Source organism: Centroberyx affinis, unplaced genomic scaffold (assembly GCF_046629955.1).
Source record: "Centroberyx affinis isolate AG114_WGS23_722 - 3 ecotype Tasmania unplaced genomic scaffold, CSIRO-AGI_Caff_v1 ptg002667l_1, whole genome shotgun sequence".
NCBI classification, from domain to species: domain Eukaryota; kingdom Metazoa; phylum Chordata; class Actinopteri; order Beryciformes; family Berycidae; genus Centroberyx; species Centroberyx affinis.
The window spans coordinates 145,444-160,382 of NW_027280853.1; the positions used below are offsets into that span (position 1 = coordinate 145,444).

At 42.9% G+C, this 14,939-nt stretch overlaps 2 protein-coding genes across 5 annotated transcripts; one reads left to right on the plus strand and one right to left on the minus strand.

Moving 5' to 3' along the window:
- The first annotated feature begins 53 nt into the window (after positions 1–53).
- On the plus strand, positions 54–10,627 carry strada (STE20 related adaptor alpha). Of its 4 annotated transcripts, XM_071535105.1 has the most exons (13): positions 54–168; positions 905–969; positions 1,946–2,003; positions 3,712–3,740; positions 5,762–5,864; positions 6,520–6,641; positions 6,938–7,046; positions 7,175–7,298; positions 7,613–7,784; positions 8,008–8,112; positions 8,297–8,550; positions 8,648–8,690; positions 9,638–10,627. In XM_071535105.1, exons 2-13 carry the CDS (start codon positions 958–960, stop codon positions 9,791–9,793), a joined length of 1,287 nt encoding a protein of 428 aa, XP_071391206.1. In that variant the 5' UTR covers positions 54–168; positions 905–957; the 3' UTR covers positions 9,794–10,627. The 4 variants fall into 4 exon arrangements, with proteins under 4 accessions (XP_071391206.1, XP_071391208.1, XP_071391207.1 ...); XM_071535107.1 differs by lacking the exon at positions 3,712–3,740; XM_071535106.1 differs by lacking the exons at positions 1,946–2,003; positions 3,712–3,740.
- A 97-nt stretch (positions 10,628–10,724) lies between these two features.
- Positions 10,725–14,432, minus strand: rnf113a (ring finger protein 113A). The gene is made up of 10 exons (XM_071535109.1): positions 14,323–14,432; positions 13,818–13,897; positions 13,634–13,732; positions 12,407–12,514; positions 11,808–11,917; positions 11,603–11,709; positions 11,405–11,494; positions 11,212–11,305; positions 11,027–11,133; positions 10,725–10,879 (listed from the first exon to the last, which is right to left on the minus strand). The coding sequence occupies exons 1-10, from the start codon at positions 14,426–14,428 to the stop codon at positions 10,812–10,814; spliced, it is 969 nt and encodes a 322-aa protein (XP_071391210.1). The 5' UTR covers positions 14,429–14,432; the 3' UTR covers positions 10,725–10,811.
- Positions 14,433–14,939: the final 507 nt, after the last annotated feature.

A 14,939-nucleotide genomic window follows, 5' to 3' on the forward strand; every position in this document is an offset into this window, starting at 1 on the left:
TTTACGTGTGTGTCGTCGTTTGTGTGCGACACGACAGGGTGCTTCTCAACCAACCGTAGCGGAGAGCTGTCAAAAACACCCCACTGGAAAGGATGGCTAGCTAACTAAGTTAGCCAAAAAACTAGAATTTTACTCTAACCAGACATTGCTGGTCAAAGCACTATACAGGTAAGTTATTAAGGCATTCGTAAATTACTTTCTGATATGATTATTAACGTGAGTCAGGAGGATAGCTAGCTAACGGTAACGTTAGCTTCTAAGCTTGCTCCCTCCATCATGGCAAAATTCGGAGTCGTCCTCAAAATACCATTAGCTCTGGTAATGACGAAACTGCTCTAAGGTAATTGTTTTACTGTAGCTACTATTGTCCAGTTAACTAAGCAACTGTTCTACAATTTCCTTGGACTGTTGAAGGGAAGCTGATGTCGAAAACAGCACACTGACATCACAGAGCGATGCACATAACTAGCTAATGTTGATTGGTTTTAACCACAGAATCAGCATTGCTAGGACCGGGGTATTATCATCACCATTCAAATCAACGTTGTTGAATGATATTGACTGGCTGGTAAACTCTAGGTTACCATAGATTGTTTATAGATAATATTGTCATAGGAATAAGTATTCATATCGTATCGTAAGACAAAGAAAGCTGATGTGTTGGCCACCGTAGAAAAACACAATTCACACAATTTCACATAATCAAACTTCTGAGTATCATTTAGGGTCTACAGATGAAAATGTGCAAATTTTCACGATATTATTAGTATTCTGTCAGCCATCTGGTGTAGTAACGGTGATGAGCATGATCAACCAACCAGAAGCGACTTTTCAATGGTCCCAGCAGAAGGTGACCAAGAAAGCCCTCCATCCTCTTTCACAGTGGTTCTGCTTTTCTCCACAGATATCCCCTGGATGTTTTTTTTTTTATTATAGGTTACCCATTCAACAGGATCCATGTCTTTTCTTGTAAGTGAGCACTACTTATGGCCATTATTTTAGAAATATACTTATTCACTGATTGTAGGACAGCTTTCTTAGATCAGATTGCAATCAGCCAGGCACAGTATTTAGCATCACTATCTGACAATAATGTGGAGATATATTTCTAAAGCTTCTTGTAATATATATGTGCTTAGCAGGGGCCAGTTTGCCTTTTCACCAACTGATGTTTGTATATGGCGAGCGCTGATATGTGCCATTCTCTCTTGTGTGGAGATAACATCATGCAAAGCTCCATTCAGAAATCTGGCAGTCTAATGTGGCCTTGCATATCAGCAAACGTTAATACTTCTTTCATACCTTTTATGAATTGTTAAGGTCCACTGGTAAATTTGGTGTACATATGATCCATCCAGCAGCACTTATTTAAAAAAAAAACAACTTTAGAATTGGCTCACATGCTTGCTACGGCCTATCTTGGTGTATTTTCGTGCTTGTGGGACTGACAGGAGAAGCAATTTGAATTTAGGCTAACAATTCAGAAAAGGACTTTGTCATTTTCTAAGCAATATGTATGACAAGAATAATAATAATGATAATAATAATAATGATAAACTTTATTTATATAGCACTTTTCAAAACAAGGTTACAAAGTGCTTTACAAGACAAGATAAAATCACCAACAGAGTTTAAAAAATGTCATAAAATATAAGTAGGACTAAAAGGTAATAAAAAAAAAAAAAGCTAGTGGACCCTAGAAGGGCCACATTGAGTTGTCAGATTTTTGAATGGAGCTTGCAAAAGGATTAGTGGCTGAACTAGATCAGCAATCCCATTTAAGAACCTTTTAAACACAGCCACACAAGTTAGATAGCCGTTAGAATGAACCATCATTATTCAGAAGCTTCACATGTGATCATGTTGCTGTGGAACCTTTCCTTATTCTCCCTTGCATTTCTCTCTTTTTTTTCCATGTCTGTAATTAACCCTCTGTGTCTGTCAGCGTTGGGTATCAGAGAAATTGAGTGTGGAGAGCCTGCGGGATTTGGAGTTATTTGGAGGTGAGGTCCGAGGCAAGCCAGGTTACACTGAAAGGGTTCAACATTCCCAAATCTCTGCTTACACATTAGGCCCTTCATCAGCTGTATGACTGTCTGGCACAAACAAAAAAAAACCATTCAGTTCCAATTGAAGCTTTGCTCTCAACGAGTGATTGCTTTGCTCTGCTTCTAACACATCATCCTTGAATTACAATTTGAAATTTTTCTATTCACTCTGTCCGCTATGTATTCCCTGTCTTTCAGTGTGTGTTAGCTTCATTGTTTCTGTGTACTGCAATAATTTATCAGAGTACAGAATTTATCAGAGACAAAATCAGTTGCGTGTTAATTGGTCCTGTGGTCTTGTCACATGGAGAGTCTGTGCCATCGTAACTAATACTTCTTCTGGCTGTGTTTATCTCAAGTGTAAAAAAAAGGTTGTGTGATACTGATTGTTTGTGGCTGTTAAGGCATCACGAATTGTGGAAGTGTGTGAACACAGGCGGTAAATACTGCAGCGAATCCGCTGATGTCAGAAATCCAAGAATCTGCAGGTTTTCCTTGCAACCAACCACTACAGCAGCTGATTTCACTGATTAGCACACCTTCAAGCAGAGAGGGAGCAACTTATTAGTGAAATCACCTGGTGCAGTGATTGGTTGGAAGGAAAACCTGCAGACTGTTGGCCCTCCGTGGCACATGATTGGACGCCGCTGGGTTATGTTGCTAATTTTGTTTGTGAGAGAAGGACTATTGTCCACAAACTGCTGACTTGAAGCTGTTGTTCATACACGTACTGACTGTGAAATCAGCGTGAGACCACTGAGTGAAGTCACTAAAACTTTTGCACATTGCCTGTCTGTTCAATTCAAGCGATTGGGATCTTATCTGACTGTAACAGTTAGAACAACACACACAACACATACAATTATTCATCCCTGCAATCTCACACCTATTCCATTAAAAATAGGCACGATGGCAGGAAATGTAGGATGATAATTCTTGTCAGAACATGACTCAACATTTATAACACATTATTCTGATATAATATTTCTGGCAGAGAGATTATTGAATGTCAGGTGTTAATAGAAAGGATCTGGGGTGGTTTAAGCTTTGTTTGCAAGCTTCGCCTCATCTTCATTTTCTTGCTGGCCTATCATTGCTTAATATTGCATGTTTGTTCAACTGTATAATTTTTGTTTTGGCTGTGCTCTGGTCTCATTGCATTACATATATTATATTCCGAAAGAACATGCATAGGGTTGCTGGTTTTTAGCTAAATTGTTTTTCATTTCTACATGAATCTAAAGTTTTGCTTTGCAAATATTTCATCAAGGCTTTTATGCAGACAAGAGCAATTTATTGAGGTCAGATAGAATTCATTTTTATGGCCGCAAACAAGGGAGAGGGAAGTAATGCAGTTTAATCACATTGATTTGACTGCCATGGCAAGTTAATGCCAAAACTGTCTGTATTGATAATGCTGTATCCCTTTGTGGATCGTCACCTTAAAGACTGAACTGCTGGTTTAGACAAATCCTATTAGTGATTGAGGGAGGCCAGGCAAAGGCCGTCTATCACAGTTAGTCTGCAGCAAGCTCCCAAGACGAGACGCTGCACCTCCCAGTTGAAGAGCTGCTCTAAACACAGATCCTTCTCTTGTTGTGTGTGTGTGTGTGTGTGTGTGTGTATGTGTTTTTATGTCATTGATGTGGTTTTTCTACCCCAGAGCAAGCTCAGGGACTCTCTCACAGGAAAGTAAGTGTGGTACTCCTGTCACTGCTTTATCATCCCCCATGTGCCCTTTGTGTGTGTGCGTGCATGTGTGTGTGCGCACATTGCGAGATTATATGTATATATGTGAAAGAATTCACCGGCCCTGAGGCTTTGCACTTTTAATGCATGAGCTACCGGTTCATGACACCGCTGCACATGCTTATCGCTCAGAAGGCCATCCCACTCACCTCACTTCTGTTTCTGTTGGGGAGGATGGGGAAACGGTAGAGCGTACAGTCATGATGATAATATCCCAGGAGGAAGACAGAGAAAGGGGATTGACATGGGGCTTCCTCACAGTGATATGAGAAATATCACTACTGGGATTGTACCTCTACCTGTAGTTTTCTTTCTAAGAGAGAGCACATAATCCTCTCGTACAGCCTGTCTAAACGGTCCTGTCTGAATCCTCAGTGTGCGGTTAACACTCTGTGCTCCAGGTAACCTGCACTGTTTTGGTTCGTGGCGTCTTTAGTCCCTCACTAAAAGTCTTGATTAATTTTTGATTAAACCGTTTTGTGTTGTGAGTACTGAGCGTTTGCCTTGCGACACTCCCTGTCTGTGTCTACGGCCTGTTGTCGAATTGTTGGTGGTTTGGTAATGTCACACTTTGCAGATGGATGGGATGGATGGAGTTCCATGTGTTCAGCTTTGGCAATGCATGGCAACCCCGTCTGAGCCTGATCATCATGGCAACTTCTGCCCTATCCACACAATTAGAATGGGAAGCCTTGTTAAAATCAGCGTTGATGAATGTTCACTTGACTGGTGTACTTCAGATGGCTTCCACAGCATGTCCGACAGTGCCGCTGTGCCAACTTATAATGTAAAGTGCATAACTTTACTCAGAAAGCCGATGTGTTGCCATGGCGAAGGCATCATTTGGCTGAACATCCCACCTTTCTGAGTCTCATGCACTGTCCACTCATGAAACAACTCTTGCTTTTATCTGTGAAATGTTCTCAGAGTTGAACGTGTCATCTTAGGCTAAAATTATGCTCCTGGACTGCACTATGTGCACTGTCTATACACTCTAATTCTTTGAATGCGCTTTTCCACACTGGTCACCATGGAAACACTCCAAATGCTCATACAGCTTGCTTTCTTTTTTGCACCAAGGAAATAAAATGCTATTGCTACTGCCGCCTGCCCATTTCCATCATTTGAATGGCTGTAATTTGATGGAATTCAGGAGTCCTCACAGCCAAGAATAATATGTTTTCCTACACACGAGTTTGAGCCATAAAAGAATTTACAACCAAACGCATAAAAGCAAAGGCTATTCATAGGCCATACTCAGTGATTACATTTTTATTTTATATTTCTTCGATTTCTGCACATGGACAACAAAACCTACTATTTGTAATGGAAATAGTGCTTCTTTTAAGAATTAACAATGTTATTCCTCCAAAAATACTAATTTAACTGTTTTGGGCCATAGGAATAACATGCAAATTCTTACATTGAGTTGTATTCTCCTTGGAATGGACAGGGTGTTGGAATATGTTTTGATCACTAGGCCTAGATACTCACTTGTATTTGCTATGATGAAGCATTTTGCCAGTGATGGTTTGATTGACAGTACGGTTTTGTGTTACTATTGCCTACTACTACTATTGTCTAATTCCTGTTGTTTCTTTGGAAAGTGCAGTGTGTCATGCTAACACACCTTGTTTGGGTGTCTTTTAAAGGGCACAGAAATCACTGCATGTGTCTAGACAGACTCTAATCTCAAGTGTGCACCGGCGTTCAGTGGCTTACATCATCAAAGTCTGATTTACGGGTGACATGAGTGAGTGATAAATAGGATAGTCGACGGCGTCCACTCTCCAGTAATCCACTCAGGCCCACATAGCCCGTCCTTGGCTGATCTTGCATCAGTCATCACGCGTGTGACCAAGCCTCCGGTAGTCACTCTCACAAGTCCTTCACCTTAGCGAGGCCAGGCCAGGCCGTGTCACAGCCAATCTTCATCCACTCTGTCTCCTCCCCTCCACCTCCAGGCCCATGAGGACAGCCAGGAGAGCCTGACCTCCCTCCCACGCCGGGACACCATGGGCAGCTTCCTCCCTGACAGCAGCGCCTACGAGCTCCTCACCATTATAGGTCAGTGAAGTCCAGAGACACGCCCCGACTTGAAGCCAGCCACGACTTGGCCACTGGTATCGATGCAGACACAGATGTTTTATTCAGTTTTTGATAAGCAGTAAACCATGAGAAGCTGTGGATTACAGTCATTTTTAGAACAGCTAAGAGGTGATGTTAGGCTTAAAACCCTCTTAGTTCTTCTAAAATCACATTAAGTGCAGACTCGTGGCTTATTGCTTCCATAAAACTGTGTTACTACACCACTGTAAAAAGAACTCAAAAAGAATCCAAATATTGAATTAAACTGATTTTTGTTTTTTTATGTAGAACATAATATAGAACATACAAACTTACATACAAAAATACAAGGTAGAGACATTTAAACCAATTTTATGAGAGACAATTTGGACAGAATCACTTCATCATATCTGTATTATACCTTTCCATTGTTGAATTGATTTTTAATAGTATCCAAATAATAATCCACCATGCGATATAGTTCTTGGACAGTAGCTAAACAACAAGCAACACAAAGGTCCCGGTATAATTGATTTATCAACAGCTTTTAACATTATTAAGCCAATCAGAACTGAGGGCCAGAAAATAACTGTTTCATAATGACTGGTGTTCAGTTAATTTGACTTTTATAATGAAATACGTGTCTGTGTGTTAGGCCGGGGCCTGGAGGACTTGATGACTGTGAACCTGGCCCGGTACAGACCCACAGGGGAGCATGTAGCCATCCGCCGGATCGACCTGGAGTCCTGTACTAATGACATGGTCACATACCTGCAGGTCTGCATCGTTCTGCCATCATCCCTCCATCATCCCTCTATCCCATCAGTCTGTGTCATTCAGCCTCCTATGAGTCTCTACCTCTGTGTTGTCAGGGGACAGGAAGCTCTCCTCCTCCTCTCTCATCTCATTACTTCACATTTGGGACTACTTATGTAACCCTCGTGTACGTTTTCTGATGAACTTTCCTGGCTGCCTGCTCACCCTTTTATGCCTAATTAGATTCAATATCATGGGATCTTTTTCTCAGTCAGCTTGACTTAACAGGGTGTAATTTCCCTCCTTCTGCCTCCCAGGGCGAACTTCATGTGTCCAAGCTGTTCCACCACCCCAGTATTCTGCCCTATAGGAGCATCTTTATAGCTGAAAATGAGCTGTGGGTCATCACCCCCTTCATGGCTTATGGTAAGGAAGAGACCTAAACCAACACAGTGACGTATTTTACCAAACAAATGTATGTGAACAACAACAGAAATGCCTTCATCCTTAGACCGTAGCTTTCTCACCATCATCTGTGTGTGATAATTTTCCAGGTTCAGCCAGAGACTTGATCAGCACCCATTTCACCGATGGTATGAGTGAGCTGGCCATCGCATACATTCTGCTGGGCATGCTCAGAGCTCTTGAGTACATCCACCACATGGGATATGTGCACCGGTAAGGCACACATGTAAATAGGGTTAGACTGATATGGGTTTTTGAAGGCAGAAACCAATTTTTTTTGTATTGAAGCTGCATTATTTTGTGAGTGTCTTTAAATTTGACCATTCTCATGCCAAAAATTCCAAAACATTACAAGGATTCAGTGCAGTATTGATCTCTTGACTGTTGAGTCAGGGAAGCATCTCTCTAAAAGGCCAATATCGACAAACCAGTATATCAGTCTAACCTTACTTGTAAGCACAAGTTTAACTTGATATTTGGTGACGATTTGGACTGGAAGTTGTCTAATTGTCTCTGGTTATGTGTAGGAGTGTGAAGGCCAGCCATGTATTGATCTCAGCAGACGGACAGGTCTGCATGTCGGGTCTGCGGAGCATCTTCAGTCTGATCCGTCACGGCCAGAGGGCAAAAGTTGTCCACGACTTCCCCCAGTACAGCGTCAAAGTGCTGCCCTGGCTCAGCCCAGAGGTGCTGCAGCAGGTACTGAGATCACCCACGCTGGATTAATACCGTCTCATCCCCAGATGAATGTTAACAAGTTTTTGAAAGGCAGTTTTGCAGCAGAGGTCCTCGGTTTACATTTCTCCATGCTACATTTAGCAGCAAAATAAATTGAAGCATGAATTAGAAGTGAAGCAATCGTAGAAAAATAGAGAAATAGGCAGTCAGGTGCAATTTCATTTGTGATTTTTGTTTTTCTCAGAACCTGCAGGGCTACGACTCTCGGTCAGACATCTACAGCCTCGGCATCACAGCCTGTGAACTGGCCAACGGACACGTTCCCTTCAAAGACATGCCAGCCACACAGGTGAGCAGACACCTATTAACTCCCTACCTATTCTGCTATCTCTCATCATCTGCTCTATAACACCCATATAGAAGAGTACTGCACACTATTTATGGCAAAAATTCATAGTTTACATCATGGTAAGTAGCATGTATTGGGTATATGAATGACCTGGTCAATCTAACTCCCCCCTTCCCTTCCACAGATGCTGCTGGAGAAGCTGAACGGGACAGTGCCGTGTTTGCTGGACACCACCACTATCCCACCGGAGGAGCTGTCCATGAAGCCGTCCCGCTCCGGGGCCGACTCCGGGATCTGCGAGGGCCCCGGGGCCGGAGGGGCGCGCCACTCCAACGGAGAGCCCTCCTCCTCGTCGGCGGGACACCCCTACAGCCGGACGTTCTCCCCACACTTCCACGCCTTCGTAGAGCTGTGTCTGCAGAGAGACCCGGAGAAGAGGTGGGCCAAGCTCCGTCTGCAGCATTACATTGGACATCATGAAGAATCCCCCATTGAGGATCAAGTCATTAATTTGTTTCCCTTTTTTCTCCTTCAGACCGTCTGCCGCCGCTCTCATAGGCCATTCCTTCTTCAAACAGGTGTGTAGGATATTTAAGTAATCCTGACATCACTTATGAAACCATCATACATAAATATAATTTTCTTCAAATGACTAAGATAAACTTTATTATTACAAACTTCCATGCATCCTTGGTGTCTTAAGGCTGTTTATGGTCATAAGACAAGTGTGGGAGGCGGTTCTATACTGAATTTGTATGTAGTTGGCATCACACGTAGCCATGAGGACCACTGAATACGTGCCTTTTTGTAGCTGAGATAATCGCTCCTACCAGATGCCGGTGCACAGTTTGGGTAATTCCCCACCCTCAAAAACCCTCGAAATCTCCACCCACCTGGAACGTGAGGAACAGAAACCGTCTTGCTTCAAAGCCTTCCACATTGCCTCGTATATTTCAGTCAGAATGAGTAACACTGTTGTTGTTCCCAGTCTGTAACTGGCTGCTTCATTCAGCTGAGATGACCCAGATGCCAGGATCCGTAGAGCCACAACCAATCTCCCTGACACTCCAATGGGGTTCATGTGGGTGTTTTGGTGGTGAACATATGGTATGGTGCGATCCGATGTAGGAGGTCAAACCTGATTTGGTGACATCTGAAAATAGTGAAAGTGCTGCCTCTCATCTGTCTAAATAGGAGGTATTCACCTGTTCCTTTCTAGTCTGGTTTATCGGGCGCACATACCACAATCTTATTCTCCTCCACAGTAAAAGTAAATTTAAAATGTCCTCTGTCAAATCAATATCACAGTTTTGCAATATCGCAGTAGCCATTTTTCCTAAACACACAAAACAGCCAGAAGCATCCAGCTGGTTACCATGGAGATGACTGCTGACAGCTTGTGTCACCAGCATCTCCCAATACTTTGAGCATGAACTTTTCCTAAGACACCTGCCGGCACTTGTCTTATAACCATAGAATGTGTTTTCAGAGGTGAATACTCCAAATGTTTGTTTTTCGGTCTCAGATCAAGCGCCGGCCCTCGGACGCCCTGCCGGAGCTGTTCCGGCCAGTGTCACCCATCACCAGCTTCGAGAGCTCCCAGCCGCAGGACTCTCCGTCTGGCCTGGCCAGCCTGGAGTCCGGTCTCAGCCACCTGGATGTGGACGACTGGGACTTCTGACAGTGGAGGAAGCGACAGGCAGACACTAGAGAAGGATTTTGACGGGAAATGCTCTGAGGAGACCGGGGACTGGGTTTGTTTTTTGTAATGGCTCCCTTGTAAATAATTCAAATCTCAAACTAAAAGGAGTTTCTCCTCACGGACAGACAGAGTTTAAAAGCCAGCAGCCATCTTGCCTCTTTGATGTCTCTCACAAGCTTTCGCTCTTCTATAGATATGCACAAACTCTTGCACTGATGGCCTCTTTGTCTTTCACACACACCCATCTTCAGATTGTACTCACTCATTACAAGCCCCTTGGAGCCAAAGCAGGACAGGACTCCTCTATCCCTCTTGCTGAGGTGTTAAGAGGATGGTTCATGGATGTAGATGCAGCTTTGTCATGAAGATTCTCATGAACGGGATCAGTGGGAAGCTGCTAAATCCTCAGAGGGGATACACTACCTCGTTTGATGTGGCCTGTCTGCTCAGTGAGACCACCATAAGGGGACACAACTCACCCAGGCCGACCCAATTAGCCTCGTCTACACCAGATGGAAGGAAACAGCAGTTTGTCTCGAGGGACGACTTGTGGACAGCATGTGTACGCATTTCTTAGAAGCTCTCTGCCCGTGTTGCATCGTGCGCTACATCTCATGCTTTAAGCATCACTTTTGTTGCACAGGAGTTAAATATAACATCTGTTTATTTGAACCCTCAGAACATAGGACTGTGTATTTCCTGGACTTTACTCTGGGCAGTGTTACATTACGTCAACAGTGAATGTTACAATGGTGCTTGTTTCGTCTGGTTGCATGTAGATTTGAGAGAAAGGGCAGAAGAAAGTGTTGCAAATGTTAAAGTTGACTATTTTACTTGACAATAAACATTGTTCACTTTAATGTCTCGAGTCAATGGCACCAAGCAATGAGGCAGTAACAATCTAAAAAAGTTTTATTTAAATTTTTTTTCACTGACAACGGTGATGTACTGACAACACAAACACAAAAGGGAAGGGTGGGCAAGGGTTCAAATTCACTTAATCATCCTCATCTGAGGGTGGCTGGTCTGTCATGGCCTGTTGTTTCTGCATCTTGGCCATCAACTCTGAAATAAAGGGGAAAAAAATAATCAGGAACATTCAAGGGTTTTATAACATGAATTTTCCAGAAATAGTTTATTTCCCCATTCAACCTCCCTCTTCCCCCTCTAAAGGTCTTCAAGAGATGTATCCTAAAAAAAGGCTTCTGTTACCTTTAGCGGGGTTGAAGACACCGTTGGTCTGGGTGTTGCACACATAGCAACGCTTGGACTTGCGGTAATGCTGAAGGGCGCAGGCCTCACAAAAATAGTGCCTGCACCTGGGAGACATTTGTCTGGTTAACACATGGATAACTGGTAGCAGAACAAGAAGATATCCCAGAGAAACGGAGGCTTACTTTGTGATGATGGGATTCTTGAAGGAGCTCCTGCAGATGAAGCACTTAAAGGGAAAGTCCTCCTCGTCACTGCTCACCTCGTAGTTCTCCTCATCTAGATATTAAAAGCACAGCAGTGTTAGGGGGGGGGGGGGTACAGGAGATACGGATGCAGACACGGGAACAGACTTGTGCGTCCCACTCTGGATCTCACCGTTGGCTCCGTATCGGCCCTCGTCCAGCTCCCTCTCGATCTGCCAGCCGTGCTTGTAGTCCGATCGGTCGTGGAGGAACTTGCAGCTGTCTGATAGTGAAGAAAACAGAAGTGAAAAGTCAAGATATATAAAGCTTTCACTCTTCAAGTTAAATATTATACAACAGGAGACTTTATGTTATAATCTTTTGTACCCACCTCCAAACCCACAGAACCCGGTCTCCTTATAGTCTTTGCAGATGTCCGGCTGGTAGTCCCACCTGACTGTGGCTCTCAGGTGTTCAGGGGCCCGGATCGGTCCTTTCCTGTTATAGAGAATGTATGTATATATTAATCAAGCGCTAATATTAATTGTCAGAATTCGTCCAGGAAGCACATGATGAATAGGAACTCCTGCACCCACCTGACCATGCCAGACGATGCGTTGCCCATGGTGGTGTCTTTCGGCTTGATGAACTTTTGGTAGTTGTTGATGCCGCGGTAGATTTTATCGTCCTCTTTGCCCGTCAGCTCCTGGTGAGGGGAAGACAGTTCATCCAGCAAAGAGGAAACTAGCTGCCAAATTATCTGGCAGCTCTGGAAAATGGCAAAATGGCATCTGTGTGTTTGCACCCAGAGCATCTGCTGTTTCAGAATAGGGGGGTGGAAGTGCATAAAAAAGAGCAAATATCTACTATTTCCCTCGAGCTGCCAGGATTGATGTTTTCAAATTCTGCAAAGCAACTCACGCGCTAGTGCTGATTTTATTTTTTTCCACCAAGACTGATGTGACTGCCGGATCCATCTTGGTAAACAAGTCCCAACCGAGAGAGCGCTAACTTTGGCCAAATTAACTGTGTGGGGTAAATATTAAATTGCAAAATCCAGATGGTTAAACAATTAGAGAATTTGTCCAGATTCATGATAAAGTCTCACAAACATCAATGAGATCACAGCCCTTTTTGTATAGAGATGACCTCTAGAATACAATGAATGAAAAACACACAGCATCTGATCTCTTACCTCCTGGATTTTCTGACTCCTCTCGAAGATGGCCTGGGCATCCTTGTCTCTCTCGGTGTCCAGCTCATACACAGCCGTCGCTCCCATGTCCTCCGGCCCCTCGGGTTTCTTTTAAGACAGCGAGCAGGAGACGGGGAGAAGCAGGTGAACGAGGTACTTGAATATTAACAAACCTTTATAACATGCCGGAGTATGAATGTACAAAACAAGTAGACAACATAACAAGGGCCAGCAGTCAGACAAAAAAAAAAACACAGACAGAAAATAATTTTAGACAGATTCCCAACACAGCCGCTGATAGTTTATGGTACTGGTGTATTTTTAACCTCAATCATCTAGGCAGCTGGGGGTAAGTGCCTTGCTCATGGGCACTTTGACAGTAGTTGCTGAAGGAAGGGGAGAGTGTTAAAGTCACAGGGAAACGGCATTTCAATGGTGTTTTACGTTTGTAATTCCACCAGAAGTGTGACCAAGTCCACTTTGCTTGAGTCCCAAGTCAGTCACAATTCTTGAGGCACAAGTCTCAAGTGTAAAAGTAGAACACCAAGTCAAGTCAGAACAAATCAAGAGTCCAGTACCAATTTAATAAGAAAACAAAAGTATCTTTGTTGACTTTTCAATGCAATATAATTTTAACAGGATAAAAACTTGGCAAGTGAATCATGAGTTTGATTTCTATAATCAGATTCAACTTTTAAAAAATTAAATCAAAATTTAAATTCAGTCGTCTGGTGGAACAAATCTTTTACACAAAGTCATTTACACAAACAGAAGATCTTTGGTCAAGACTTTAGAAACATTTTCAAGTCATCAAACTAAAAGTCCCAAGTCAAGTCTCAAGTAATTGAGACTAAAAAGTCTAAACGTCTGACTTGAGTACAAGTCGTAACTCGAGTCCCTACCTCTGAATTTGACACATTTCTGGTTGAAACGGGATGCTGGATTCATACACAACAAAAAAACTGTTTTCCATTAAGTAAAAGTAATGGGATTTTAATATAACAATATGAGGACAGAAAAATGTGGCTATATTTTTTGCCATTTCATGTTAAACAGGTTTATGTTATGATATGAAGAAGTAGCTAACGATGAAAAAGTCATTTTTCATTTCATTGTGTGACTTTAATCATTCACTTTCCCCAAACCAGCTGGGGTTCAAACCAGCATCCCTCCTGCTTCTCTACAGCCTCCCCACTAAAATATAACATGTAAGAAGTCTGAACTCACTGCTGACCGTGTGGACTTGTAGGCAACTGTGACCTTCTTGTCCTCCTTGTCCTCTTCACTTTCACTGGAAGACACAGCCTCCTTCTCCACTTTCCTGGACTGGACAGGGAAAAGACGAGAGTCAGGCTTATACCTCCAAATAAATGCTTTAAATAATACCTTAAAAAAAACAACCACACATTACCCTCTGAATCATAGGGTTGACTTTAATGTCTTTCTTTTGTTTTCTGACCACAGATTTCTGGTCCTCGTCGCTGTTGCCATCTGAAAAAGAAATCAACGGCTGGTAAGGAACTACAAAGATGCAAAAGACACACACACACACACACACACACACACACACACACACACACACGTTTGAATAACTATACTTACTTACACCTTAACCCTCTCCTACCTAATCCTAATTGTCATTTAAACCCTTAACTTAAGTACTAACCCTAAACCAGCCCATTGTGGAAGTGAGGACCGTCAAATTATCCTCACTTTGGAAGATTTCCCCCATCTTTCTGTCCTTGATACTACTTTTAGTCCTCATAAATAATACAAGAAGTACCAAAACACACACACATCTGCACCTGATCAAGCTAACTGGTTCGCTAGCTCTACTTCAGGACCCACAATACAGCCAAGACGTAAACAAGGGAGTTAAAATGATGAGAAATCATGACCATTAGTTAAATTTCTACCTTTATCGCTGTCGCTCGCTTGTCTCTTTCGTCCGGAGAATTTTTTAGTTGATTTTTTGAAGAGGAAAGTGCAAGTAGCAGCTTTGGGCTCCTCTGACTCCGCCATCTTCCCACCGATGTATAAATATAGCCGATGTTATCACGGCGCCCTCTGGTGGCTTGGAGCCGGTATCTGTGAAGGACACGCTCCGCCCCCTGCTGGTCACCGAGGGAATTACCGATGCCTTTAACGCACTGATTCTATCGATTCTTATTTTCTATTTTAGTCAAGACATGGCATTTCTCACTCATGTCATTACAAACACAGCTTGAGATAGTTTCTCTAAACATTAAATGGATTGGAGAGCGGCGGTCAGTCAGCATCTTCTCGTAGAGGACACCGGGTATTTTATGCTGCCTTCAGGTGCTGTGGGAAATATTTCTATTACGATTTGAGTGTAGCCTACTGTACGACGTGTTCTTGGAGAAAAGGGAACATACAGTATGGAAGCTGTGTCAGCGAGGGATAGTAAAAGTGGTGTATTTTATTTGTATTCTATTAAATACGTTGCATTTCTGTACGTTTCTATTCTCACTCTTTGTTTAGATTTTAGTTGGCGCACATAGGCTTTGCAACA

Excerpts from the sequence above, each read along its gene's own strand:
- rnf113a (XM_071535109.1), bottom strand. The coding sequence starts at position 14,428 with ATGGCGGAGTCAGAGGAGCCCAAAGCTGCTACTTGCACTTTCCTCTTC. Across the intron at positions 13,898-14,322 it reads AGCGAGCGACAGCGATAAAG|ATGGCAACAGCGACGAGGAC; the intron begins GTAGAAATTTAA and ends TTTCTTTTTCAG. Across the intron at positions 13,733-13,817 it reads TCAACCCTATGATTCAGAGG|TCCAGGAAAGTGGAGAAGGA; the intron begins GTAATGTGTGGT and ends TTCCCTGTCCAG.
- strada (XM_071535105.1), top strand. Across the intron at positions 7,299-7,612 it reads CACATGGGATATGTGCACCG|GAGTGTGAAGGCCAGCCATG; the intron begins GTAAGGCACACA and ends GGTTATGTGTAG. Across the intron at positions 8,551-8,647 it reads CAGAGAGACCCGGAGAAGAG|ACCGTCTGCCGCCGCTCTCA; the intron begins GTGGGCCAAGCT and ends TTTCTCCTTCAG.